This window comes from Leopardus geoffroyi, chromosome D2 (assembly GCF_018350155.1).
Source record: "Leopardus geoffroyi isolate Oge1 chromosome D2, O.geoffroyi_Oge1_pat1.0, whole genome shotgun sequence".
Taxonomy (NCBI): Eukaryota; Metazoa; Chordata; class Mammalia; order Carnivora; family Felidae; genus Leopardus; species Leopardus geoffroyi.
The window spans coordinates 15,577,655-15,604,865 of record NC_059334.1 but is presented as its reverse complement, the minus strand read 5'-3'; the positions used below and the strand labels follow the sequence as shown (position 1 = coordinate 15,604,865).

The 27,211-nt window shown below is 44.0% G+C and overlaps 1 protein-coding gene across 4 annotated transcripts in view; it reads right to left on the bottom strand.

The window, feature by feature from the left end:
• PCNX2 (pecanex 2) overlaps window positions 1-27,211 on the bottom strand; it is a 302,310-nt gene that overhangs the window by 36,266 nt on the left and 238,833 nt on the right. For 3 of the 4 annotated variants that reach the window (XM_045437338.1, XM_045437340.1, XM_045437339.1), the window contains exons 24-26: window positions 26,617-26,675; window positions 22,178-22,393; window positions 824-1,077 (exon numbers count right to left, since the gene is read on the bottom strand). In XM_045437338.1, the coding sequence (XP_045293294.1) occupies window positions 824-1,077; window positions 22,178-22,393; window positions 26,617-26,675 (529 nt within the window). The remainder of the gene's footprint in view (window positions 1-823; window positions 1,078-22,177; window positions 22,394-26,616; window positions 26,676-27,211) is intronic. The other variant, XM_045437341.1, reaches the window with a different exon arrangement.

The following is a 27,211-nucleotide window of genomic DNA, read 5'->3' as shown; positions in this document are numbered from 1 at the left end:
CCTCATTTCTGCTGGGCCACCTCTCACAGCCTCAGCTGGCAGGGAGTCTGGGATCTCAGACGGATGAGCATCCTCGTTTTAAATGCCATTAAAATGTGGACCCTTGTGAGGACCAGGACCCGGGGTTCCCACCATGCAAAGTGCTCCCTCTGAACAGAAGCCCGTGCAAAGACTGTCCCCCCCGCCATTAGACCCGACTGTCCCTCTGCACCCTCGCTCAAGGTTCATATTTGTTTCCCAGGACACTTCACTCCAAACCGGCACATTTTCTGAGGTTGAATATGGGTTAGGCAGACGTGGCCCCTGAGCAACAGGAAAACTATGTCATTAGTCCCAAATGAGTGAGGAAGAAAGGCCGTCATAACTAATCCTAACTGGATCATTTTGCTATACTTTTGAGTTTTTATTTTAGGCTCAAAAAATAATTCTGGTTCTAGGGTGGAAATTGCAGAGCATCTAAATCGGTAACTTGTCGCACGTAAATGTTGAGGTTTGGTGATATTTCCAGGACATTTCAATTTATCGTCACCATCATCACCATAGCTGTGCTGTGTTAGAAAGGAAGACACAGATTTAGGGAAGGAAAGGAACTGTCTATTAGTGGCCACGCTTAGGATGTGACTCAAAGCGTGAGCTCCAGGTTACCTCAAAGCCCTTGAGGATTTTTCGCAAAACCAGTGGTTCCCAAACCTAGCTGGGTCTCAGATTCAGAAGATGAAGAGAAGCTGCAGCATCTAGCCTTTTGCAAATCTCTCTGGGAGCCTCTTGAGCCAGCCCCGAATGATTACTCAGACAAGTGTCCCGGGGCCCAGAGCAGCGATACCTTGATGTAGTATCGGATGAGGATCCTACGCAGGTCAAAAACCTGTAGCATGGTGGCTGCGTTGTTGTCTATGATGCTGTAGCCCTCCAGGATGTACTGTGTTCGTGTGATCTCCCAGGTGAGCCAGCGGAGGTTGAATGCGGCATTGCAGGACAACAGGTGTGGCAGGTGGCCCGGTTTACAGCAGCAACAGCCTCTGTCGTCCTCATCACCTTCCATGATGGCCTCGACCTCTCTCTGCTGGCAGTAGGTTCCTGGCAGAGCACAAACAAGATGGAAGTTATACAAGGAGTCACTGGGTTAACCTTTGTTCACAATGGATTTTCCCCGGCCTTCCCTGGAGGGGAAGACACCAAGAAAGTCTGGGAATCAGGAGGATTGTTTAATTCTTAAATTCCCAAATAAGTCACCGTTCTCATCGTCATTAACTCTTTTCTTCATTCGTATCCATTCTGATTCTCAGCTCCTCCCCATTCGGGGTGTGTGTGTGTGTGTGTGTGTGTGTGTGTGTGTGTGTGAGAGAGAGAGAGAGAGAGAGGAGACAGACTTGCACGGTGCTCATGGACACCAAGTTGAAAGGCAGTACAGTTATACTCTTGAGCTACCTTTAACAGAAACCTGCAGGTCACAGCTGAGCAGAGAGGAGGCTAAACAAAGGTGGCAGGTGGAGATGTCTGAGAGCAAGTAGGTACGTGCTGATGTGTTTTTCAGCACATCAGCTCTGAAAAGCTCCCTGCTTCTTTTCTGGAAGAGCTCCGTTGCCTAACCATAAGGGCAGACCACGCATGCCACCTCACTTCACATGACTGAGAGCAGGGATGTTGGGGGCGGGGGGGGGGGCGCTCAACGTTTTTGTCAATGATTTAAAGGGGAACATACACAGTGTGCCAACGACATAAGTTACTGGCACTGTCTGGAGTGCAGAGTTGTGACCTAAAACAATCTCAGCAGACAGGATGGTGGACTGAAACTAACATGCTGAAAAACTAATAGGAATAAATGGAATATCCTGCATCTAGTTTCAAAAAACCAGCTGCACACTTTGTGAATACATGCTAGCGTATTTTACAAGTACTCTGGTAGTTGGATGGATCATAGGAACCAGAAACAGGAAAAGCGGAAGATCCTACTCGGAGTGGTCCCTCAGAACCCTTGGATGTTTTTAGCTTAGGAGAAATGTGGTTTGACTTCTGTTGGAGGAGATCATGCTGGCTGCTGTCCAGAGAACGGACTATAGAAGAAGCAGGGGTGGGAGCCAGGACATCAGTTAGGAGGCTGTTAGTTAACACACATGACACAGTGGTGATTTGGATAAAGGCCATTGGGGAAAGTATGGAGAAATGATCACATCTGGATCTCTCTGAAGGTAGTCTGTTAGGATTTGGGAACCAATTTGGATGGGAGATGTTGAAAAGATGCATGAAGAATGGTGTGAAGTTTTCTGACCTGAGCAAGGTGAAAAGTGAAAAGACTGTCCACAGAGATGGAGAAGATTGCAGGGCGAGCAGCCTTTGGGTGGGCTGAGGGGAAGATCAGGAAGTTTTTCTTCCATATGTGAAGTTTTAGCTGTTCGCTATTAATCAAAATGGAGATGTCAAGTAGACAGTTGGATTAAGAAATCTGGAGTTCAGGGGAAGGGTTCTGGCAGAAATCCATAACATCTGAGAGAATTATCAGGATATAGGGGCGATTTAAACTAATCTGGGGAGAAAGGACAGGTCTGAGAGCTGAGCTCTGAGCGTTCCATTCAGAGGCTGGGGAGGTGAGGTTCTCCCAAAAAAATGATTGGCTAGAAGTGGCCTGTGAGGTCAGAAGAAAACCAGAAAGAAGCAAAAGGCAAGTTAAAAAAGAAAAAAAGAGTTTCAAGGAAGAGGGAACATCAGCTATGTTAAATGATGCTTATAGGTCAAATTACCTGGGGAATTAACTGTGAGATTTGGCCATACAGAAGTGAATGATTATCTCTGCAAGAGAGGTGTAGGTGTAATGATGAGTGGGGGAGGGGATGCCTGCTTGGAGCCAACAGTAGGGGAGAGAAAAAAGCAGGGACAGTTAGTGTAGGTAACACTTTTGGGGAGTTTAAAAATCTTTACGACTTTATTCTATTTTTGGCCATTTATTGCATAGGCTGGAACCTCCTGTACAATGTTAAATAAATGTGAGTTTAGGGGGAAAGTATTCAGTCTTTTAGCATTACGTAGTAAGGACACTAGCTGTAGGTTTTTCATAACCGCTCTTTGTCAGAAGGAGAAAGTCTTCTTCTATTTCCGGTTATCTAAGAATTTATATTAAAATCAGAAATAGGTATTTAATTCTAGCAAACGCTTTTACTGTTTTTCCCATTTATTCTGTTGATATGGTAAACCCTATTGATGAATTTCCACATATTAAACCAATCTTTCATTACCGGGAGAAACGTGACAGGTTTATATATTGCTGGATGTGGTTTTCTAGTATTTAGTTGGGAATTTTTGCATATATACATTCACAAGGTATATTGGCCTATAGGTTTATTTCCCTGTGATGTCCTTGTCTGGTATACATGTGGAATTTATGAAATGAATTGGAAAGTGTTTTCTCTTCTATTTTCCAAAAGAGTTAAGGCAATATTGGTCATAATCCTTGCTTACATGTGTAATAGAGTTTAATACAGTTTACATGATTAATGGTGACAGGGATTCTAGAGTTCTCTCTGTGGCCAAGATGTTTTGTTTTTGTTTTGTTTTGTTTTGTTTTTCCTTATGAATTCAATTGTTTTAGCACATAGAGGTCTATTCAGATTTTCTGTTTCTTCTGGTGTCAAATTTGGAAAGTTATATTTTTCAATGAGTTTTTAATTTCACCTAACTTGTCAAATTTATAAAATGTCCTTATTATTATAATGCTTTAAGATCTGTAGTAATGTCCCCTCCTTAATTCCTGATCTTGATAATCTGTGTTTTATCTTTTTTTTTTCTGGATTAGTCTGGGTAGTTTTTTTTTTTCTTCAATTTTATAGGTATTTCCTCAGAATCAATATTTGATTTCATGATTATTTTCCTCCATTGTTTCTTTATTTTATGATCCATAGATTTCCTGCTCTCATGTTTTTTTTAATTTTCTTCTTTTATTTGCTTCCGGTTTTATTTCATCTTCTTTTTGTAGTTTCTTCACGTGAAAGTGTAGGTTAGGAGTTGCCAATTTGTATTTTGTAAAAGGTCAGAGAGTAAATATTTTAAGATTCTGGGGCCACACATGGTCTGTATTACTGCTGCCTCCTCGTCCCCTCTCTTTCTCTTCTTTCCCTCCTTCTCCATCTCCCTCCCTTTAATATAAAAGCCATTCTAAGCTCATAGCCATAGTTTGCCAACTCCTTGCTTAGATCATTGATTTAAACCTTTCTTCTTTGCTATTATAAACCTTTAGAGCTGTAAGTGTTTCTCTACACATTGCTTTGGTTGTATCCCATACATTTTTTATACTGGTGTTTTTAATTTTCCTTCAGTTCAACTATTTTTTAACTCACCTAGTTTTTATTCCTTAAACCTCTGTTTTTAGGTGTATGCCATTTGAGACTGTTTTATCTTCATGATCAATTGACACTTCAATCATTATAAAATTTCTTTCTTTTGGCTAGGGATTACAATGTGCGTTTTCATCTTCTTGCAATCTGCAATAGATGGATTTCATACCACTCTTCCTGTAATGTTGTGAGATTATTAAAATGGTATATTGACTCCTTCGTGTCCTTGCCATTATTGTCGTCAAACATTTTACTTTAACGTATATTTAACCCCCATAATAGACCGTCGTTATTCTGCTCTAAACAGTAAAGTTTTTAAAAGGAAAAGAACATCTTTGCTAACATATTTGCCATTTCTGGCAATCTTCATTGTTTTATGTAGAATCGATTTTCTATGTTATCATTTGCTTTCAAACTGAAGGATTACCTTTAACATTTGTTACAGTGGAGGTTAGCTGGTAATCATGTCAACTTTTGTTCTTCTGGAAATATGTAAATTTTGCCTTCAATTTTGAAGGATATTTTCCTTAGCTGTAGAATTCTGGGTTGATAGTTTTCTTTCGGCCCTTAAAAAATATCATTGCACTGTGTTCTGACTTGCATTACTTCTTAGGATATTTTAATAATTCACATGCTTTTCCCCTGTCTGTAAAGTGTTTTTCAAACTTTCTCATGATCTTGACAAAATGATTATAGAAAAATCTCAGATGCTCTTTGGTTTTTCTTTCTTTAATTTTCACCAGTCTGAGGATTATGTGCTTAGGTTTGGTTTTCTTTGTGTTTATCTGGCTTGGGGTGTGCTGAGCTCCTGGGATTTATGGATTGATATTTTCCATCAAATTTTGAAAGTTTCTGAAGAATATTTTTTCAATTTTTTTCTGCCCCTATTTATCACTTTTCCTTTTGGATTCCAATTTTACACATATATTAGAATGCTTGATATTGTCCCCATAAATCACTGAGTTTCTATTTTCTTTAACCTTTTATTATTTGCATCAGTTTGGACAGCTTCTATTGCCTTGTCTTCAAGTTCATTGATCTTTTCTTCCATCCTCTGAATTTTTCATTTCAGACATTGGATTTTATTTTTATACTTTCTGGCTCTTTCCTATGATAGTCTCCATCAGTTCATTCATTATGATAATTTTTCCTCTGAATTCATAAGCATATTAATATCTGTTTGAAACTTCTTTTCTGTGACCTCCAACATCTTTGGGTGTGTTTCTATTTATTGTTTTCTTTACCTGGTTATGGACCACTTTTTTCTGCTTATTTTCATATCTAGAAACTTTTATTACATGCTGGATATTGTTGATGCTATAGTGTTGACAGTCTGGACTTCTTTTTTGTTTGTTTGTTTGGTTGGTTGGTTGGTTGGTTTTTTTGGGTCTTTTCTTTTTTTTTCTTTTTTTTTTTTTTAATTTTTTTTTTTCAACGTTTATTTATTTTTGGGACAGAGAGAGACAGACCATGAACGGGGGAGGGGCAGCGAGAGAGGGAGACACAGAATCGGAAACAGGCTCCAGGCTCCGAGCCATCAGCCCAGAGCCCGACGCGGGGCTCGAACTCATGGACCGCGAGATCGTGACCTGGCTGAAGTCGGACGCTTAACCGACTGCGCCACCCAGGTGCCCCTTTTTGGGTCTTTTCAAAGAGTTGTGTTCTGTTAAGTAGTTAATTTATTTGCACATCAGCCTGCCAGCTTGATCCTTTTGAAACTTTTTTAAAAATTTAAATCCAAGTTAGTTAACATATAGTGTAATAGCGATTTCAGGAATAGAATTCAGCGATTCATCACTTACATGTAACACCCAGTGCCCATCCCAACAAGTGTCCTCCTTATTGCCCCTCACCCCTTTAGTGCATCCCCCCACCCAACACCCCACCAGCAACCCTCAGTTTGTTATCTGTATTTAAGAGTCTCTTAACTTGTTTTTAGAGTGTCTAGAATAGACCTGTGAGGTGATAATATCTCTACTCCTAAAGCTTGGTCTTTCTGGGGTCTTGGTTGAATTCCTGGGATGTTCAATAAGGTGTCTCTGCTGGATGATTGGAATTTCTACATCTTGGCACCTTACAGCCTCCATATTTTCTATTTAGTTCAGACCTCCACAGTTACTATTCTCTGTCAGGACTTGCCTCTAACAGTCAGCAGGTTAATATTCATCCAATTACTAAAGAGGACCCCTGTACAGATTTTTACAGTGCCTTCCTTGTGAAATTCATTTCTTTCTGATACTCTGACCCACAAAACCCAGCTACCTTAGCAGCTGAGAACCCTGATTCTGCCTCCGTAGCTCAGCAAGACAACTGTACTCTATTTGGGTGTTGCCCCCAACCCCCATACTACAGATAAGAAAGGGTCTCCAGGAAGAAAGCAAGGGTAATTATGGAGCTTACTTGTGTCTCTCCTTTCTCTTGTTGATCAGAGGCTTGCACTGTCTGTTCAATATCTGAAAGCAGTTGATTAAGATATTTTTCCTAGTTTCATAATTGTTTATGGCAAGAAATATAGTCCAGTACTGGTTACTCAGTCACGGCCAAAAGGGTAAGTCTCCGAATCCTTTTACACATCTTTTGAGACTGAATTCACACATAAACCCTTTCCTGACATCCATTCCCATACCATTCATTTTTTCCAACATCCCTTATCATTATTTACAGTGCCTGCTACTTGGTAGGTGCCGACAGAGTAGTTGGTGCAATGCCTGAATGGGTAAATGAAGGGAAGATTTTTATCCAGGTCACTGCATGCACAGGCAATGGAAACTCTATTGAGAAAACGCACGGCAGATTATATTGCGTGTCTGGCAGACAAAGAAAATCAATGTTTGTACTAAGCCTCTCCACAGAACCCATAAATGAGATGGTCATAACAAGTCAGAAATGGGAAACTACAACCTTCAAGTAATAATGTACATACAGAACTGTTAGGATAACAGTCAATGAAACAGAACTCAAGATCAGGATGGGGAAAGCAAGCAGGCAGTGTTACATGAAGTGTAACAGTGAAGGGCTGATCCCACATCTTTGATTCCATTTGTCTTTCCCCAAGACCTCACTGCTTTGGGTTTTGGCTGAAAGCACTCCTTTTTAAAACCTTTCAAGGGTCTCTTAGCTCATGCTGCAATAAAAAGCTTTTATTCCCTCTGGTACAGATGTATAGAAATACATACATGAATTATCAGCAATGAGTAATTCACACTGCATGCTCTGGGCCCTCCAGAGTGAGTAATGGCCACAGTGTCCTCACTGATCCGCCCACTGGGACCCTTGGACGTGCAGGCACTAGACTCCGGGGGTGGGAGATGTCTCATCCTACTAAATGGCACAGGCACAACACTGGTTTTCTGCAAGTAATAATGTAATTCGGGAAGAAACCCTCTTTCAGTAAACAAAGTGAGATTGCTTAGACTCCACAAGGAAGAAGCACAAAGGAGGATTTTCACCTCCAATAGGTTAGCAAAACCGGTCAAATGGCATGCTTCAAAAATCTGCATTTCTTTACAATTTCTTTCTCCATACTTCTCCATCCAGGTCTGGCATTTACCATGTTGAGCTGAATGTAAGGCGTTTTTCCCCCTTACATCAAACTGGAAGGTGTGTGTGTTTCAGTGTGTGTGTGTGTGTACACACACAATAAAATGAGGAGTTTCGATTTCTATCATGTGAGTAGTAAAGTCCCACACCATGAGAAACATGGGTGCATCTCGGCACTGACAAAGACAGTTGAGGAAACAGTGTGCCATGAGGGACGGCTGCTCGACGGGGACACCCTAATTGCCAAAGGTTTTTGATAAGCACTCAGTTAAGGTAGGCCTCAGTACCTCCTTTTAGGAACAAAAGATTCATAGTCAGGATCACATTGCAAAAGAATACAAAAATAAAAAAACCCAGTCATTCTGTACATGCACTACTCTGCTGCTCAAATGCAAAGCAAGACCATATATTCTCCTCCGAGAGGCTCACCGGGTTTGGAGCACATTTCCTCCAAAGGGAACACCAAGAGTCAACTGCCCCTACGCCATGACCTACACCATTGGCGTCAGTGAGGGAGGACCTGGCTGGCCGCTTCTGTCCGGTGTTTCCACTGAAACTGACCCTTGGCGTCTTTTATGTTGTGATGTTCTCATGGTCCGAGTCAGTGGGACACAGGAACGCCTTCATTAAATAATTTTTAAATTTAAATTATTAGAGTGTCTTAGAGCCTGAGTGCTGATAGATGAGAATGCCTAATTAAAGCAGTGGAAATTAATTTTTTGAACTGAAAATGTATCTAGAAGGTCCCAGATGTCTCGCCACAGAGGATATATAGCAATTTCCTGCGTGTGGCCACAATGTGGGGCAGCCCTTGCTGCCGTACCGGGCAGCTCTCCTGACCACTGACCCTTCCTTCCTCCCTTTGCTGGTTCCCCCAGTGAGCGAGCACTGCTCCCCTTTCGGTGCTGTTTGCCACATGTACCAGCGACAGGCCAGGCCTGGCTTATTTATTCACACTTAATTCCCGAAAGGAATGAAGTTAATTTAAAAAGGCGTGCACAGTACAACGGCAAATGATAAAATTTAAGTAAAATTGGGGACAAGAAAAAATATGATGAAGCCAGAAAGAATAATGTCAAGAGACCCTAGCTGCATTCTGTGATACCCTATATATTTACTAAAGGTAGGCCACAGACTTCCCTGGGGCTTTCTAGAAGACAATGTAGAAAGAAATCTTGAATAGTTTCTTGTGTCCTTAAGACAACAACAAAATAATTGCTTGGCAGGATCTTGGCTATTTCAAGCGAAGACACCAGAAAGAGAATGTTCCCAGGACCCTAATAAAAGGTACATGGTGCAACATGGTGAACGCTATCCTTAAGAGAATTGCCCAGAAAGTACGAGCTGTTCTAATATGGCCAAAGCACAATAAAGAGAAAGCATTTCTGTAGGGGGCTGAACCAATTCGACCTTAGGAATGTGGTTCTCTAGAGGTCTCGTGTCTCTCAAGGGCAGAGTTTAGAGAGTCTTGAGGGCAGGAGAACTTTATCCCTTTGAGGAAATCCTTGCTATGGATTGTTTTTCTCCACCCAGTTCTGAAAATTATTGTGGACTGAGCAGCAGTGACTTAAGCCCAGGAATGGAGATATTCTGTGTGGTCGGTCTGCGAAGGGCCCCTCTTTCGTGGTCCAGCCAGGCTAGAGGTAGAGCTGACATCCTCTTGGAATGGTCGGGAAGCTAAAGAGAATGGCTGGCTGAAACAGAAGGTCCGATAACCAAAACCCACCCAAAGTGTCCCCGCTTCCATTCCAGAGAACCCTGTGGGGAAGGTGCCATCCAGGCCCAGAAGCCTGGGCCAGAGAAGAGAGGACTCAGGGAAGGCCGGCTCGAGTGGAAACCTGACTCTCACGGAGACGCATGAACTTCATCTTGTAGGTAACAGGCAGACAGTGGGGACTTTTGAGTCTCAGGAAAACACGAGTAAAGTTGCAGTTAAGGAAGATTCCCCTGCAGCTTTGGGGGAGCAAAGAAGGGGCTGGGGCCGGGAAGTCAGCTACCCACAGTCCCATTCAGGTGAAAAGTGATGGGGACAGGAGCTAAGGAAGAGGCTGTTTACCAGGAGGTCGGAGGAAATGAAGGAGAGGCCCGGCTACTATGTGAAGGGGACACATTAAAAACAGTCCCCTGCAGGGGCGCCTGGGTGGCTCAGTCGGTTAAGTGTCTGACTTCAGCTCAGGTCGTGATCTCACGGTTTGTGAGTTTGATCCCTGCATCAGGCTCTATGCTGACAGGGCAGAGCCTGCTTGGGATTCTCCTTCTCTCTCTATCTCTCTCTCTCCCTCTCCTCATACCCACTTGTGCTCTGTCTCTCTAAAATAAATAAATTAAAAAAACGGTTCCCTGCAGTGGGAAAGCTGCACTGAAAGAAAATGTCAGCTTGCTTTACAACATGCACAGCAAAGTCTAAATGCACAACATATTGTAAAGATTGGGCCTCCTGGCCCTCCAGTTTTCCTCCTTTATCTGAGAGGAGTATTTTGAGAAACACCACTCAGCTGTCCCAAAGAATCCGACTAACTGGCTTCCCCAGAAAACCGCATGTATTATCATTATTATGTTTAGGGCTATCCAGTGACAGTGTTTTAAAATAACTTTGCTAGACATTTCTTTGTGCTGTGTTTTCATATGGCCACTGCCTTCATTGGACCTGCGTGCCAGACGTTGGGCCGGCGTTTTACGTATGTGTGCAATGAGGCCACCAGGAGGGAACTGACAGGAGAGAATCAGTCCCTGGCCATGGAGTGGACTACAATTAGGCAGACATAGGTTTTAGCCAGGGCTTTTGATTCAAGCTGCAGGTGGGCTTTCAGACGCACAATCTGGGATGTGTGTGTGGATTTTATAAATTGTATTCCCTTCAGAGGTCGTAGTTAAGATCGTTACCGAATTGCCCAGGGCCACAGAAGGAGGAGAACACCAGAAAATGGTTAAAGCTGAGCTCAGAGGGGCGCCTGGGTGGCTCAGTCGGTTGAGCGGCCGACTTCGGCTCAGGTCACGATCTCGCGGTCCATGAGTTCGAGCCCCGCGTCGGGCTCTGTGCTGACAGCTCAGAGCCTGGAGCCTGTTTCGGATTCTGTGTCTCCCTCTCTCTGACCCTCCCCCACTCATGCTCTGTCTCTCTCTGTCTCAAAAATAAATAAACATTAAAAAAAAAAATTAAAAAAAAAAAAAAAAAAGCTGAGCTCAGAGCAGATCCCTTCCATGGACGTTTGGACCTCACGCATGCATGTCGTGTGTTGGAGACGCAAGATGTGTGAGGCAGGGCTCGGCCCCAGCCAGCTGTCCTTGAGCTTTGGAGAAGCACCCTCCTCGGCGTGCTTCTGTTAGTGGGTCACACACACGGTGACAGAGATGCTGACGGGGGAGAGAGCATCCACAACATGAAGGCTGGAAATCTAAACGATCATTGCCTCTCACCAGTGGGTTATATCAAGGGCCGTGATGTGACCCAAAGAAATAATACAAGAGAAGGCATTTTAAAGTTTGTGAATTATTGTCATTTTCACGTAAGTCGTAGAGTGGGGTTTGTTGGTTTTTTCGGGAAAGGCATGGAGATGCCCCTCCAGCCCCTCCTCCACCCCACGCTAATTCTCCCAGACAGAATTCTGGAACAGGAGCTATTTGCCCTAGGAGGAGGCTTCTATATCTGCTAGACTTCACCAGATTAAACGTCTGGGAAGAAATCATCGTTACAATGATTAACATGTTTATTTATAAAGCTGACTTATTATACATCCCATTTCCTGATGGCCACACATCCATTCGATAATCACCCCCTTGAAATTAATCCAAACTTAAAGATGGAGAAATAGAATATGAGACATGACCAAGGTCACACAGCAGAAGGAAATCAAGGAGTAGAATTGGTCTCCTGAGACACTGAGGGGTTTTAGCTCTGTATTATTTTGCAGGACAATTTCTCTCCTAGTCCCCAATTCCAGGCCTTCAACAGCACTGCAGTCGACCACCTTTCAAGGATCACACAGAGAATCTAGAAGTGTATTGGCCCAGGGTACAGTAGGGGGAAAATGTGTTAGAATAATTTGTACATGTTTGATTTTGTGGGCACAACAGAGGTTTTTACTGTAACCATTTTATATTCCAAGGAGACTCAATTTGTTTTAAGACCGATCCATACCGATAACATTTTTCTTATGACCTGTCTGGCCAGCTGGATTTTAAAAGCAGTGGAATACCTTTCAATGAAGCAGCATTGTTTTCTCTCAGAGAATTTTGATTTCAAAACATCATCTGCTTATGTAATGTTAATCACATTGAAAAGTGATAGCATCTCACTTATGGCACACGTTAACCTGGCTATGCAGGTGTAATTTCTCCTTTTTTATACAAATAACAACACTGGGTCTCCAAAGCAGCCTCTCCAGTGGAAGGGTCTGGCCTTTTGAATTTAAAATCCGTATTTTCCCCTTAGCATACACTGTCTAATAAGGTTTAACAGATTATGAGCAAAAGTTTCTCTGAATTTACTTTTTTCCTACCGGCCTATAGCAGAAAATGAAATGCACCCAAAAGCACTTCGTGTACATGGTAACTTATATTGGGCAGGTTTGAAGCACAGGTACGAGAAAACTCGACATACATAATCATGATCTCTGTGAATGATATGGCTTTTCTTCCATTCTTGCCCCATTTACAGGACACCAGTGCACTTGACCTTACACAGGTAAGAGTCATTCTCTCATTCGTATTTCATTCTGAGTTGTATTATTGTATTTTTCTTCCACAAACTTATTTTTGAGCGTCGTTAAAATAACGCGGTGCGCCTAGGTGGCTCAGTCAGTTAAGTGTCCGACTCTCGATTTCCACTCAGGTCATGATCTCGCAGTTGTGGGTTTGAGCCCCACGTCGGGCTCCACGCTGACAGTGCGGAACCTGCTTGAGATTCTCTGTTTCCCTCTCTCTCTGCCCCTCCTCCGCTGGCACTGCTTCTGTCTCTTTCAAAATAAATAAACTTAAAAAAAATATGCAGGGGGCCCCTGGGTGGCTCAGTCGGTTGAGCCTCTGACTTCTCACTCATGTCATGATCTCATGGTTGGTGGGTTTGAGCCCTGCGTTGGGCTCTGTGCTGACAGCTCAGAGCCTGGAATCTGCTTTGGGTTCTGTTTCTCCCTCTCTCTCTGCCCCCCCCCCACCCCCACCCCTGCTCACGCTCTGTCTCTGTCTCTCTCTCAAAAATATAATAAACATTACATTTTTTTTTCTAAATATGCAGACTCTTTTCATGTTCAACAGCAAAGCCTCTTTTCTTCCCAGACTTGCTATCTAGACAAGCATGGCTTTGTCTCTCTCACTCACATGTCACATAATTTGAAATGAAGAAAAATATGTGTTTAGGAATTCTGAATGGAGAACCTATTATTTTAGGGGTAAAGTTTGGAACCAAGGGATTTAATAGATTACTTGAGCCATGTAGATGTTAGAACTAAGGACTCGCTAATGACCTGAATGTTGCCATAGAGAAGAAAGAATTCTAGAGAGTTTCAAGATTAGTGGGACAGCTATGGCTCTCTGTGGCATCGCCACTAAGGAGAAAGGTTTGGGTTGGATTAACTTTAGATAAGATTAGGTTACACAGATATTTTAAAAATGTCCCCACAGGCCAGTGATTATGGGGTGTTAGCCAGACTGTGAGATGGCTGATAACATCTCACACAAACAGGAACATAAATCCCATTTTCTGATGTTTTCCAGATCTGATGGTAATGTGTGGCTACATCCTGATCACTATGCCTTTGCTTTCTACATTCATTCGGCAAGAGCCATCTGGGTTTCACAGCTGCTAAGGCAGTAGATCATTCCAGAAACTGAGCTGCTAACAGTGGTGATGCCATATTAATATTTAAGACCTATTTCAGGTAAAACTTTTAAGTTTCAACAACCAGGGAGAATTTTTTAAAAATTCTTTCCTTCCTTCCTTCTTGCCTCCCTCCCTCCCTTCCCTCCAAGGCAGTGTGGCCTACTTAGGGGACATCCCCACCCAGGGATGCTTACCCTCCTCTACCACTGGTGACCGTGAAGCCTGGAGCCTCATTCTCCCAATAGTTTTTAACGTCTCAAATAGGGATAATAACACTTGCTCACTTTACAGAGTTGTTGTAAGAAATATTCTGGAATATACTGAGCTTGAGATTCGAAGTGCTTAGTACAGTATCTGGCAAAGAACTCGTGCTCAGGAACACTTAGACTGCCTCTCCCTTCTCGCTCAACCAATATTTCTTGGGCATCCCACGTGAGCCAGTCAACACATAGGGGGAGGGCCACGAATAAGGCAAGGAGTTTCAGCCTTTGAGAGTCTCACCATCTAACAGAAATTGGTTCAAACAATATTTCACAGCCTGCATGAACAAAGAGCTGCATATATCAGTTTTGCAAGAATACCGAAAATAAGCTTTGCTTTTTCAATTACCACTTATGATTTTAATTACCAGGGGACATTTATTGACCATCTACCCCATGTGGCCACATGTCTATGCATCATGGTAACGTCCTGATCCCCAAGATTCATGATCTATACATACAAGCACCTAAAAACAAACATAATTTTCATCACAACTTTGCTCCAGATAAGAGGACAGAGTAATCTATACTATTGGTTGTGTTTTGCATGAGCTACTGTATGAGCAAACACCAGAAGGATGTGATACCATGGGAATGTGCATACAAAATATAAAATATATTCAAATGCCATATCATTCATTATAAAGAAATACTGAAAAAATAGTAATTTGACAGAAAACTGTAGTTAGGCAACTAATAAAAAGGTAAGTGTCCACATAACATCATGTATTTCTAATACCATTTTTCTAGGGCTTCCCAAAAACCCACTTTATCAAATGACACTTAAATATTTCCTAAGGCACCCTGTAAGAAGATTTCTGGAAAAATCTGGATCTTGCTGTGATAAAAATGTAGCAATCCTATACTAATGGGGACAATGAAAGCTGCACGCATAACTAAATTTCATCTCAGCAGCCTCAAAACTTCCCATGCATGTGACCCAGTCTTAGATGATAGGATCCGCTGCATCACCCTTGAGAGAATGTGCCTTTACGACAGTTTGTGTCATTTGCCATGGGGAACCCAGGACCCCCCGTAGCCTGATTTCCAGAGTACTGTGTAAATCACATTTTCTGACCTGATCTTAACTACCACCCAACTCCCACCCAGGCCACAAACTCTTGAGATCTTTTCGCTGTGCCCTCGGGAACTCACTATCTATTCCTCAACTTCTCTGAATGTTCTCTTCTCCTTCATGCCCTATTGGAAAGCTAGCTCTCCCTGCCCTCTAGTGGGGATGACTGTTCTCCTGCACTCCTCTCGTTCCTGGGTCTGAGCAGGTGGAGGATGTCCTCTTGCTTCTCAGTGGTGCTGTCTCTGTCTACCCCACACCATTCTCCTTCGTTGCCTTCTTCCATGGCCCTCTAGGTCACTCCGAGTCCTTGAGTGGGGATTCTGGCTCGGGGTCACTGTCACTCTCCAGCACACTTCTGACCAATCACTCTTGAGACTGCAGTATCCTGGCCCCTGACTCCCACTCCTCTAATGATCGCATTCACTCAACCTCAGCCGCTCACTCCCATGGCCGCGATCCTAGGCTATAATCACCAAAGACTGTTTGCCTTCGATGAATGTTCGTTTCAAACATCCTACTCTTCTGCAACCACCTCCCTATCTCTCCAGCTTATTTTCCTCTAATATCACAACTTCTACAACTCTGACACCTTTCTGAGATCCAGAAAGCCCTTCACCAGGTCCTGTTTCCCACCCCTCTCCCACCCTTGCCTGTTTATCTCTTAGCTTGCATCACATGGCCAGGCACTGCAGACATTATCACACCCTTTCATACACTGTCAGTTTCCTTGTCTTTGTTTTACTTTCTGGCACTCAGTCAACTCAGTCTCAGTCCTGATGAAGGCCAACTCTACTGCTCTATACATGCACCCATGAAGCTAAATGTGGCTTAGAAAAAAAAAAAAAACACGAGCAACTACAACAGGTCTTTCTTGAAAATCATGACCCCTCACCTCAAGTGGGCTCTTCATACAGGCCAACTGTATTTCCCCACTCCATCCATCCTTCCATCTGTCGACCCATCTCTTACGTGCATCTGGGCCATATGTTCTCTCTCCTCTCCTGTTACTCTAGATGTGCTAGCATGGGTTCCATCCTCTCAGCCCTGGGGATTCTATCACTTGCCATCAGAGCAAGCTCCCCTCTTCCCTTAGCCTGAAATCCCTCCACTCTGCTTCACTGTTGTGGTGGTGTTTCTGATGCCCAATCCTATCGCTAGCCGGTGCATGAATGCTCAGGCATGTCAAACTCCCCTGTGAGGCACCGTGTTAGCAAGAAGTCAACAACTGCTCATCCTCCCTCTTGACACCAGCCATGGTCTCAAGCCTGGGATGCCCGCCAATAGCACCTGCTCCCTGGGAGAGACTTATACTCTGACTCCAGCAGAGAGGAGAGGTTCAAATTCCTCCCGAGTGTATCATATGGTATAAGTATTTTGCATCTCCTGACCTGATGGGCTGTCAGAGCTGGAAAGACACTAGGAACTTAGAAATCACACGGAGGCTCTGATAATGGAGTCAAAAATTGGAGAGGCCAAGTCATTTGTGATGCTCTGTTAAATATCCTGAGATAAAGTGGGGTTTTTAAGTTGCCTTTTTTTTTTTTGCAACCAGAAAAATAATGTGGAGCTTCTGAAAGGATGTGCCAGAGACTGAAGGCATTCTACCCCACTTTACTGAGTGTTTTATAAACTAAATAAGCATTACAGTGCAAATCCAAACAAATATCCCAAAGGAAAAAGGAAAGAAGAAGGTAAAAGGGTCAGGCAGAAAGAGAAGTTCTGGTTAAGAGATAGAGAGCCACGGGGTTTGCCTAGTTCCAGCACTAACTAGCTGTGAGCCTGCAGATAGCATTCATCTTCTGGAGCCTGGCTTTCCCACTATTAAGTGGGAGGAAGCAATGGGACTGTGGCCATTCTGAGGGTGGATGTCACCTTCATAGGCCAGTGCTCTCTCCCTAGCTCGGAGCTCACATGCATCTCATGAAAGTCTCCCTCCAGTGCCTTTTTCTTTTGGCTCCTCCTCCTGGTCCTTCCTCTCATCGGACAGTATCTTTACGTCACCTGACTTATTTTGTTTGGAACACTGTGACTCCTCCTTCATTTTTCTCCCCTTCTAACAGAAATGGGTGAACCCGTCAGCCTGGGTCACCTGGATGGCTAAAGGAGAACAGAAACGGATTGAATAGATTATCAACCCTCACTTTTCCTTTTTTCTGTGTCCACCTACTTGAATGATGGTTAAATGGGACTTAAAGTCTGATAGATTCCATTTCTTTTGAAAAATCTTGAACACGGTGCCCCTCATGCTGTTGGCTTTCTAAAGTGCATTACCTGTTACCTTGACTTTGATTTAAAGCCAATGATTAATCTGTCAAGTCTTGAATGGTTTCCTGAGAGGCTCCCTGGTTGGGTAGATGCAAATAATACTCATAAACCTGAGAGCAGCAGAGGCACCACTACCTTGTTTCTGTAAGAACAAGAAAAGAATTTACTTCTATTCTCGGATGCATGAGCCAAAAAGAGTTGGATAGAAAAATGTGGCTTCCTTATTTGTATTTTTGATTTGAATCGATTTCAATCATTCCCTATGGTACCAGCCAACAGAAATAGAATGTGCCATGGACCTTAATTATTCTCTTGGGCTACCCAGGATCTAAACCTCTGTCTTATGTTTGGAAAATTACCCAATACACCAGACCGGCTCACTGTTCACCAAGTGTTTTTATTTTTTCTCCTGGGTACTCAGCTAGACATATCCTGACTTCTCTTACAGCTATGTCACTTCTAAGCAATAGGATGTAGGAGCAAATGATATATTCCAGATTTAGACCTGTCCCACAGCAGTCTTCCAGGCAATCCTCCACTGTCTCCCAGCTTGATACTGAAGCCCAGAGCGACCTCAAAAGTGATGTGTTAGGGAACAGGCAGAGCTTCTATTAGCCAGGACCCTTGATGGTGCAGAAGGGAAGCACCCCCTACCCCTACCAGCTCTGCTCACTGATCGGACCCTATGTGAGTGCAACAGAGGCATCTACTGTGTCAGCCAGAGATGCGGGGCTTAACCATGACAGCTGCTAGCATGACTTCAACCAATGTACTCATATGATGAGTCTTGGTGAGAGGCAGTGACCATCTCCCCTCTAAGAACTGAGAACTTAGACACTCTCTTTCCCAGCCTCCCTTGTATCTAGAGGGGGGGACATATGGTCCCAGCTTCACCCATCAGATGTACCCCAGATTTTGACTAATGAGCTGGTGACACAAAGAAGCTGGCTCAGGGGACATATGCATCCACATTTGGGGGACAGAAGCCATAGCTACAGTAGCATCCAGCATCTGGGGTCATGGTGTCAATAAAATAAGGGGAGTGCCCAGATCCCCCAGCCAAGATGTGACTGCTTTGTGGGATCAGCACTGTGGTGTGATTTTAGACATGGCTCCTGACCTACAGCCACCAAGCCTGCTTCTCCAGGCTTCCAGAAAGTCTGCACCCTGTGTAATATCTTTCAATAAACCCTCCTCCCGGTTGAGTTAGCTGGAGTTGATTTCTGTTGCTTGCAACTAAAAACTCCTAGTGATACAAATGCATCCTCTGCAGTGAGAAACAGACAGGTGGATCTCTTGCTCCCTGGCTGTGGGAGGTTATCTTCCTCTTCCTCCGGGGTGCATTATTCATTTCCTGAGAGTCAGTCCATGACATGAGCGGCTCGCGTCTCCACTAAGAGCTGCAGTGTGCTTCCGAAAGGAGAACCAGTACAGCTGTATTCGGACTGCCCGGGTTTTACTGAAGTAGGTCAAATTTGACCCAAATAAAGCCTGCTACTTGGGAAAATAGGGAATTGGAAGAAAAAAAGGAAATACTGAAGGGATGTCTTAGAAAAATACTCAAGGAGGAGAAAGAAAACAAGATCTTCCTTGGGAATACTGTAGCATACATTGCAAAGAGATATAAAAGAGAAGAGTCATTTTAGGTCAACTGGATTCCTCCTGCAACTAAAGCATAACTTCGATTCTGTCATGCTCTCTTAATAGTGCTGTGTTCCAGACTACAGTATAACTAGGTCAAAGAAAATGTATTGTACAGCAGTGAGTGGTATTGGGGCAGATTAACTGGTAATTTGTTCTCAAGACATTAGTATACTCAGGCCATTCTTATAGGCAGGTTACATTTCATTTGTGGTTGGCAAGAAGACAAATCACCTAGGGAGACGCTCTTGGGCAGCCTCACCTAACACAATGGCCTCTGTCTCATGCTCGACCACATATGGCGGCTCTGAGCCTCCTTCTGTATTTCCTCTGAGGTAGTTTCAGGAGTCTGGTGTGTTGTTATGAGATTGGCCCCCAGTGACTCATCCAGCGTGTTAGGGCCACATGTATTGGAGCTGTCCTTGGGGATGGCTTTGGCCAATAGAACATGATGGCAGTGACGTGCTGCCTGTCCCAAAGACTGGGCCATAAGGCACCTCGCAGACACCCAGACCACACTTGGTCCAGCCCACCCGTCACTGAGCAGCACCTGGAGGGCAGCCAGGGGGCCAGAGCTGGTAGCCTGATCTGGATGTGGCACCTTGGACCTTCCAGCCTGGTTCATCTTCTGGCTGAATGCAGCCGTACGAGTAACCCAGGGTGAGAGTGACAGGACTACCAGCCACCCTCACAACCGTGAGAAAGAAGACATCCTTGTCGTCTGAAACCATTAAGTCTTGCGGCAGTTGGTTACACCCTCAAAAATGACATGAGGTGAAGCCCAAACATTCAGGGTGGTGGATCAAGAACCACGCCCATTTGCGATACGTGCGGGGAGCAGACAAAGTGCTACATGCTTCTAAAGTCCAGTTGACTTTGAAGCCCTTAAACTCAAACATCAGGTCAGTTTGCCAAAAGAAGCTGTAAGCGGCATGGAACTTGTATTAGAGGCTATTAACTCAGGTTCAACTAGGTGAACTTGAAAACTCCTTCCTCTGAAGTCCAGGAAAACCCAAAAGCTCTCACTAGAGACAAGTCTGTTGCACGACGGTACGGAGACAATTTCCACCACCTCCTGTGGCATTTTCTGGTGTTTGTGTAAAATTTCAGGGACACACCGCTTCTCTGTTTGTTCTGCAGAATCTGATCACTACTCCCTTGGCCCCATAACCTTTTCCAAAACAAGCTCCCTGAATTAGATTCCTCAAGTTTTTAAGGATGCACAGAAAACGTAACTCAACCACAGAACCCACCACTCTAAAAAAAAAAAAAAAAAAAAAAAGTCTTTTGTACAAATTTGTATAGGAAAACTAATGCTTAGAACCAAAAGACTTGGTTAAAGGATTAGGTAATTGTGTTAAAGATATAAAATAATGGCACTTTGTTCTTGGCTATAAGGTATCTTTTCGTCACTCGGAAGTTCTGGATGGTGGTAACCTGGCTCCTACTCACCTTTCCAGCATTATCTGGGACCCCTTTCTCTCAAACCATCTGGAAACCACATCTGGCTATTTTGTGCCTCTTTATCATCACACCTCTGCCTGCCTCTCCCCTCCAACTACAGCCTCTCCTCTGCTGACCCAGACTCCAGTCTGATCCCAGTGCCCTGCTCTGGTCCTCACAGCGCCCCATGCACAGAGCTGCCACGACACTCAAATCCCTGGACGGTGGTCGCTCAGGATGAGTCTCTAGTCAGTAAGGCTCCGAGCTGCTTAAGGTGGGGCCCTTCGCTTCTGTAGTCAAGGCACCTAGCCCGGCCCTTGGTAAATGTCTCCTGAATGAACAGAAGGCTTGCGTGTCCCATTAGCTACTTGAGAAATTCACTTAGGTGAATCATGAGCATTTAAAAAATAAATATCCAAAATGGAGCTCTCGATTACACTCCCAAACCCAAAAGTCCTGTTCTTCATTTAGGTTTCCCAGTCTCCGTAAATGCGCCTCTGTCCACCCAGGCACTCAAGCTGGAACCCGGGGAATGGGCTGAGCCTCCTTTTCCCGGACCCCCCAACACTGAGTCCAGCCCTTTCCACCTCCAAATCGCCCTGAGCTTCTCTGTCTCCAACTTCTTCTCCTGGCTGGGTGACAAGACACTCTTCAATGGCCTTCCTGTTTCTGCTTTTGCCCTCCCTGGAGGACAGTCTGCACACAGCTACCAGAACAATCTCCTAAAGCGTGAATTAGGTCGGCGGTCCCATTTCCTTCCTTCGTCGTGCTTCCACTAGTTGTGATTAGTCTGCTCATCTGTTTCCTTGTTCGCTTTCCACATCTCCCACTGAAGGTAAACATCACAAGGGCAAGAGTCCTTCAGGTCACGGACCCGTTGCATCTCCAGCATTAGAACTTGGCCTGACACGGAGGAGGCGTCAGAAAGACATGCATTGGATGAGGGGGGAGAACAAAGGACACAGGAGGCAGAAACATGAACACAGGGGTTATGCTAATTCTGCACACTCCACCGCACAGCTCCAGTGTCAGATTAATGGACAAACTGGGGTCGCACTTTCCAGATCAGGTCAGCTCATTAACCACAAAGCAGGAAGCATCCACATAGAGCCCTCATATACATGATCTCATTGAAGTCACACAACTTTATAGCAGCCATCCTTCTTCTTATCGTTTGACAGTGGAAAAGGAAACTTCAGGCACCGAAAGATGGTCCACCACAGATCACAACACCGGAAACCCACAGAACCAGGTTCTGTTTCTGGCTGACTCCACACGGAGCCCATGCATGTTCTGCGGCCTCCCGTCACTTGTGAGTTTCTTTCCAGAAAAATTTAAACCAAAGATCTAACTTGCCACTCCAAAGGTTTACACCAGATGACATGTTTCACTTCATTATTCTCTCAGATGACTGGGATTTATTTATATCAGAATACATAAATAAAGGCAGTTGGAACCAGTTCCCTAATTCTCAATCTGTAAGACAGGCACTAACTTCTTCCTCTTTCATCGTAACTTTTTGTTTTAAGTTTGTTTGTTTATTTTGAGAGAGACAGAGAGAATGCAAGCAGGCGAGGGGCCAAGAGAGAGGGAGAATTCCAAGCAGTCTCCACACATGGTAAGCACAGAACCTGACGTGGGGCTCGAACCCATGTAACCGTGAGATCGTGACTTGAGCCAAAATCAAGAGTCGGCTGCTCAACCGACTGAGCCACCTGGCACCCCCATGGTGACCTCTTATTAAAGCTTTGCACAATAATAAGTTTAGGCAACTGGCTTCCAACAGCTTCCACAATGAGGAGATTCTTACCTCGAAATTCCAGTCCTCGAAGTTGAAAGGTGACAAGACCATTTCCGATTTCAATCAGGTGAACAAAAGCGTTGAGGTAGTCTGAAGCCAAAATAAAGCAATCGCCAGAGCTGTAGTTACCCCATCGACCAAGAACTAAGTCTCCACAGAGGGACTCCTGCAGGGCCCTTGTCAGGTGCTCATAAAAGATGGAATTAAGATTATTGTCATCATTCCCTAAAGGGAGAACAAGAAATATGATCAGTGGGTACTTACTTCTATCAGACCTAGGAATCAGTGAGCTGTCATTTGATAAAGGGTAAATCAGGCTTTTTAGACACTTTGCCTGTTTTTGTCGATTTTGCGAGACCCTCTTATTTTTTCCCTTTATTTTCCTTCCGGGCAATCTCACCTACACAAGTGCATTAAAATCACTGTCTGAATGCAGATGATTGACAGATTCACACCTCCAGCTGAGGCCTCTTGTCTATGCACTAGACCTGTCCCAAGTGCTTACTGGACATCTGTTTCCGTGTGTCTCCAATGCTCCTCACCTTCCACGGGCCCAAGTCAGGCCCCCTTCTGTTGCCCGTCTCAGTAAATGAGATCACCACCCGGTCAGCCACCACCCAGGGATCTCCGTTCCCACTCCTTCACACCCCAGCCTCTCAATCTTACTTTCTTCAAATAGTTTTTTTCCCCCTAAATTTGTTTCTTCATTTTGAGGGAGGTGCAGAGAGAGGGAGAGACAGAATCCCAAGCAGGCTCTGAGCCGTCGCCACGGAGCCCAACGCAGGGCTCAAACCCACAAACCGTGAGCTCCTGACCCGAGCTAAGATCAAGGGTCGGATGCTCAACCAACTGCGCCACCCAAGCACCTCACTGCAAACAGTTTTGGCATCTTTCCACCTCTCTCCATTTGCATTACCCCTACCCTATTGCAAGCTACATTATTTCTCAAGCGGACAGCCACGCTAGTCATATGACTCGCCAGTGCATCTTCACTGGGACCTGCCACCCAGTCTATTCTCTACACCACAGCCAGAATGAACTCTTCAAGTCGAGAAGCTGAATGTGCTACTTAGGACCCCTCCACCCCATAACTTAAGGACCTTAGTGGTTCCCCAATGCCCTTAAGATGGAAACAAGGCTTCTTCTCACTGCCTATAACGGGCTCCCATATAATTTTGCATTCCCAGGTATCTTTAAAGCGAGGACAGTCACTGGTACAAGCCAGGAGCAAACCTAGGACATATGGGCACACGAGAGGCACGTGGGATCTGCTCCCTACTTCAATCTCCTTCCTCACTTCACACAAACTTCCTCCTCCCCTCTCCCTTATGCTCAGCACTGAACTTCTTCCAGTAGAGTCCCTTGTCCCTTTCCAGCCTGGGCCTTTGTAGATTCCGATCTCTCCGCCTAGGCGTGTCTTTCTTTGCTCTCTGGCTTTTTAACACTTACTATTCTTCAGATCTTCTCTCAATCACCACCTCCGGGAAGCCCCCACCGACCACTTCGCTGGGCCAAACCCCCTACGATGGGCTTTCAGCACTATGGTCTTCTGCTCGGAAGCACTTGTCACCAATGGAATCTGATTTCTGGTGTTTGTGTGTGTATGTGGATACGGTCACTTGATTCACATCTGATTTCACCAGTGAGGTGGAGAAAGCGAAGTGAAGAAGACATGAGCTCTAGATTTCTGCTCAGGTCATGATCTCATGGTTTGTGAGTTCGAGCCCCACATCAGGCTGACAGCGTGGAGCCTGCTTAGGATTCTTTCTCTCTCTCTCTCTGTCTGTCTCTCTCTAAGTAAATAAATACACTTAAAAAAAGAAGAAGACATGAAGTGAAGGAAGACAGATCCATGTCTGAATTTGCTTATTTTTGTGTCCCAATATTGGCAAAGTGCTATCGTGCAATAGGGATCAGCTAAATAATCTGTTGAATGATGGACAGCTTCTTTAAAAAAATTTTGTTTTTAAGAACACACCTGTCAAGTGACTCCAAGGGCTTTTGGAAATCAAAGTCACTGAGGAATCATTTACAGACAATAAACACCATCAATTTATATGCACACACACACACACACACACACACACACATATATATATACATACACATATATATTCTATAATATAAACAATCACTGCTAGTATTATATCTTATATACTGATATATTTTTACACTTTATATACACATAGATATATTAACACAATTTATTATTCTTAAATTATATACATATATATAAAACTCAGCTTTATTGAGGAATAACTTCTATAGAGTAAAATTTATCTTTTTTAGTGTGTAATCCTATGAGAGTTAATAAATGCACAGGCACGGAACCACCAAGGAGAATCATGCATTTGGGATTCCTCCACGTTGTCGTTCAGAGCAGCCATCTGTTCTGGTTCAGTGTTGAGTAGTATTCCACGGTATGCATCTACTAAGGCTTTTGCATCCATTCATCAGTTGGAGGACCCTTGGCTTATTTCCAGTTTGGGGGGATTATGAGCAAATCCCCCCAAAATATTCATGAGTGGAAGTTTATGTGAACACAAGTTTTTGTTTCTCTTGGGTAAAATACCCAGGAGCGGGGCCACGGTTCTCAGAGCGGCTGCACCATGTTTGTATCTGCCCCCACCCCCGCAGTGATTGGCATTCTAATTGTTCTGCACCCTTGCCATGACTCGCCATTGTCAGCTGTAGCTTGTGGCTTGTTTAATTTTAGTCATTCTAATTGGGTGGATGAAGACTCCCAGAGAGGAGTGAAGGAAGGCTACAGGAAAGAAGGAATGATGAAATGTTGGGAGGGGCGTGTGGAATTGGGGGTTCATGGTGTATTTCCTTTCATCTCCCGTTCACTCCCTCTATCAGATCTCTCATGATGAAGGACAGAAACTTGTTCAAGATTTAGGAGTATCTCATGTTTGGGAGTAGATTCTGGCTCTGGAAAGTCAGGAAAGCAGAGTTGCCCCACAGAGGAAATGCCTAAAAGCAAAACTTAAGGCTCCCTTCTAGATCGTCTACTGGAGTGGAGGCGGAGTTAAAGAAGTTCAAGATACAGACTGCAGAGCTGAACAGAGCTCCCAGCTCCATACCCGGGGGAAAGGAAATGTGATTGGGGGCACAGGAAGATGAAGATTGGCCCCAAGTGTACCCCTACAAGGAAGAGCTGATCCACCTGTAAGAAATCTATAAGGTAACACCATCAAATTATGACTATCCTTGCTGGGCATTCATGACTGTTAAAGGCCGAATTGAAATTAGTACATTTATAACCTAATTATGATTAATGGAGAGGAATAAACTATTCTGTGGGCTGAGTCATGTCATGTAATCTAATGAGGTATCAGTATGCTTAATCTTCTATGCAGATTAAGCCTGCCTGACCTGAGAGTCTATTCATTTTCAGTGATGAATCAGCATGCAACCCGAGACACTAATTAGAGATTTTTTTTTTTGAGTCTCTGCCACTTTTAAAGGAAAGGCCTGAATGAGAGAATTAACTTTTGCTTAATTGTTCAAACTGTTTGATATTGAAATAAAACAAAACAACTTAAACCACTAAAGTGGAGATCTTTTTAGAACACCTTGACCACACATCTGCATAATTTGATTAAAATGAGACAGCCATTGTGAATAACTAGAGGCATGATGCACTTGTGAAACCATCCATAGGCCTAATAGCAATGCCCCTGCCAGGTCACAGAGTGCCACAGATGTGCATCAGAGATATTTGTAGCCCATCCACCCCCACACCAAGCCGTACTGACAAGTTGGACTTTAGGTCAACAAAACATAAACTTCTCTCTCCAGGTATTTTCAAATTTCAAATTACAATTTCAAATGAATCGTGTACATGCAGTTCAAATATAGATCATGGCATCATACAATGCTTCCTGGACAAAATGTTTGGCAGAGGGGACAGAGTTCTGAGGTGAGGAGAAAGGTAGAATGGTTCAAAAAGAAATGGATTACAGAAAGGAAAAAGCAACACAATTTCCTAGCAGGTAAATCCTTCCGTAGCTTCGTGTTGAACAAAGTTTCTGAAAACTTCGGAATCTTAGGTCCTGGAATGGTTTGCCTTGGAGGATATCACAATGCTGACGGTTTTCCTGAGAATTTTTGGTTACAAGACCAATAGCAAGGTTTAGAGTCTGTATTTGACTTTTGTCACACACGAACTAAAGTGTCTTAATTGACAGAGTCACTCAATACCAGACAGGTACCAAATCGGTTCTAAATGATGAAGAGGAGCATTTCCAAACCAAATCAGGATGCTTGGTCTGTCTACTTGTATAGTTTTATCTTTCCAGGCAGCATATTTACCAAGACCTACCTTACCTCCACAATGATTACAAAGAATGAGGAGTCATCCCCCCTGTTTAGACTGAAGGAATCCATCTATATAACAGAATAAATACATCGTTTAAAAAGAGAGAAAGAAGGTATCTTCTTACCTGGATCCTTTTCAATTTGGACCACCAGTCTCGTGTTGGAGTTATCCACACGCCGTGTGCTAGAAGGGACCACAGAAGGGCCAAAAGTCATGGTGAGGTCACTACAAATGGGAGTCGGTCTACAGAACTGGCTGTGTGGTGGGGAATGTAGGGGTCACGGAACTCACCTGTTAGGGTGACTGCTTGAATGTGACAGTGCTGCAGGGAGGGAGCGGGCTCTCGTGATAAAGAAGGGAAAAGTACAAGAAACGCGCGGAGGGGAGAGACGATTACATCTCAGGACTGGGAGACTGGCCTTGCGCCTTCTCAGTGTTGAGCACCAGATCCATAAAACAAGAAGCAAGCCCTTGGACTGCCAATGGAATGTCACTCGCTTTCTGAATTTGAAAGCAGCGCACACACAGGCATCTTTCTTTTCAAGTTGGTCCCAGAAAATTGTGGGAGGTAGTCAGTGTCTCCACCACCTGCTTGCAAGAGCTGGGCGCATTCTTATGGGCCTTTCTCAGGTCCAACCACAAGAATAAACTCAGCTCTTACAAGCTTGGAAGAAGACATATTGCCGGTAGCTATGGCAACTAATGGCCATCAGAACCAG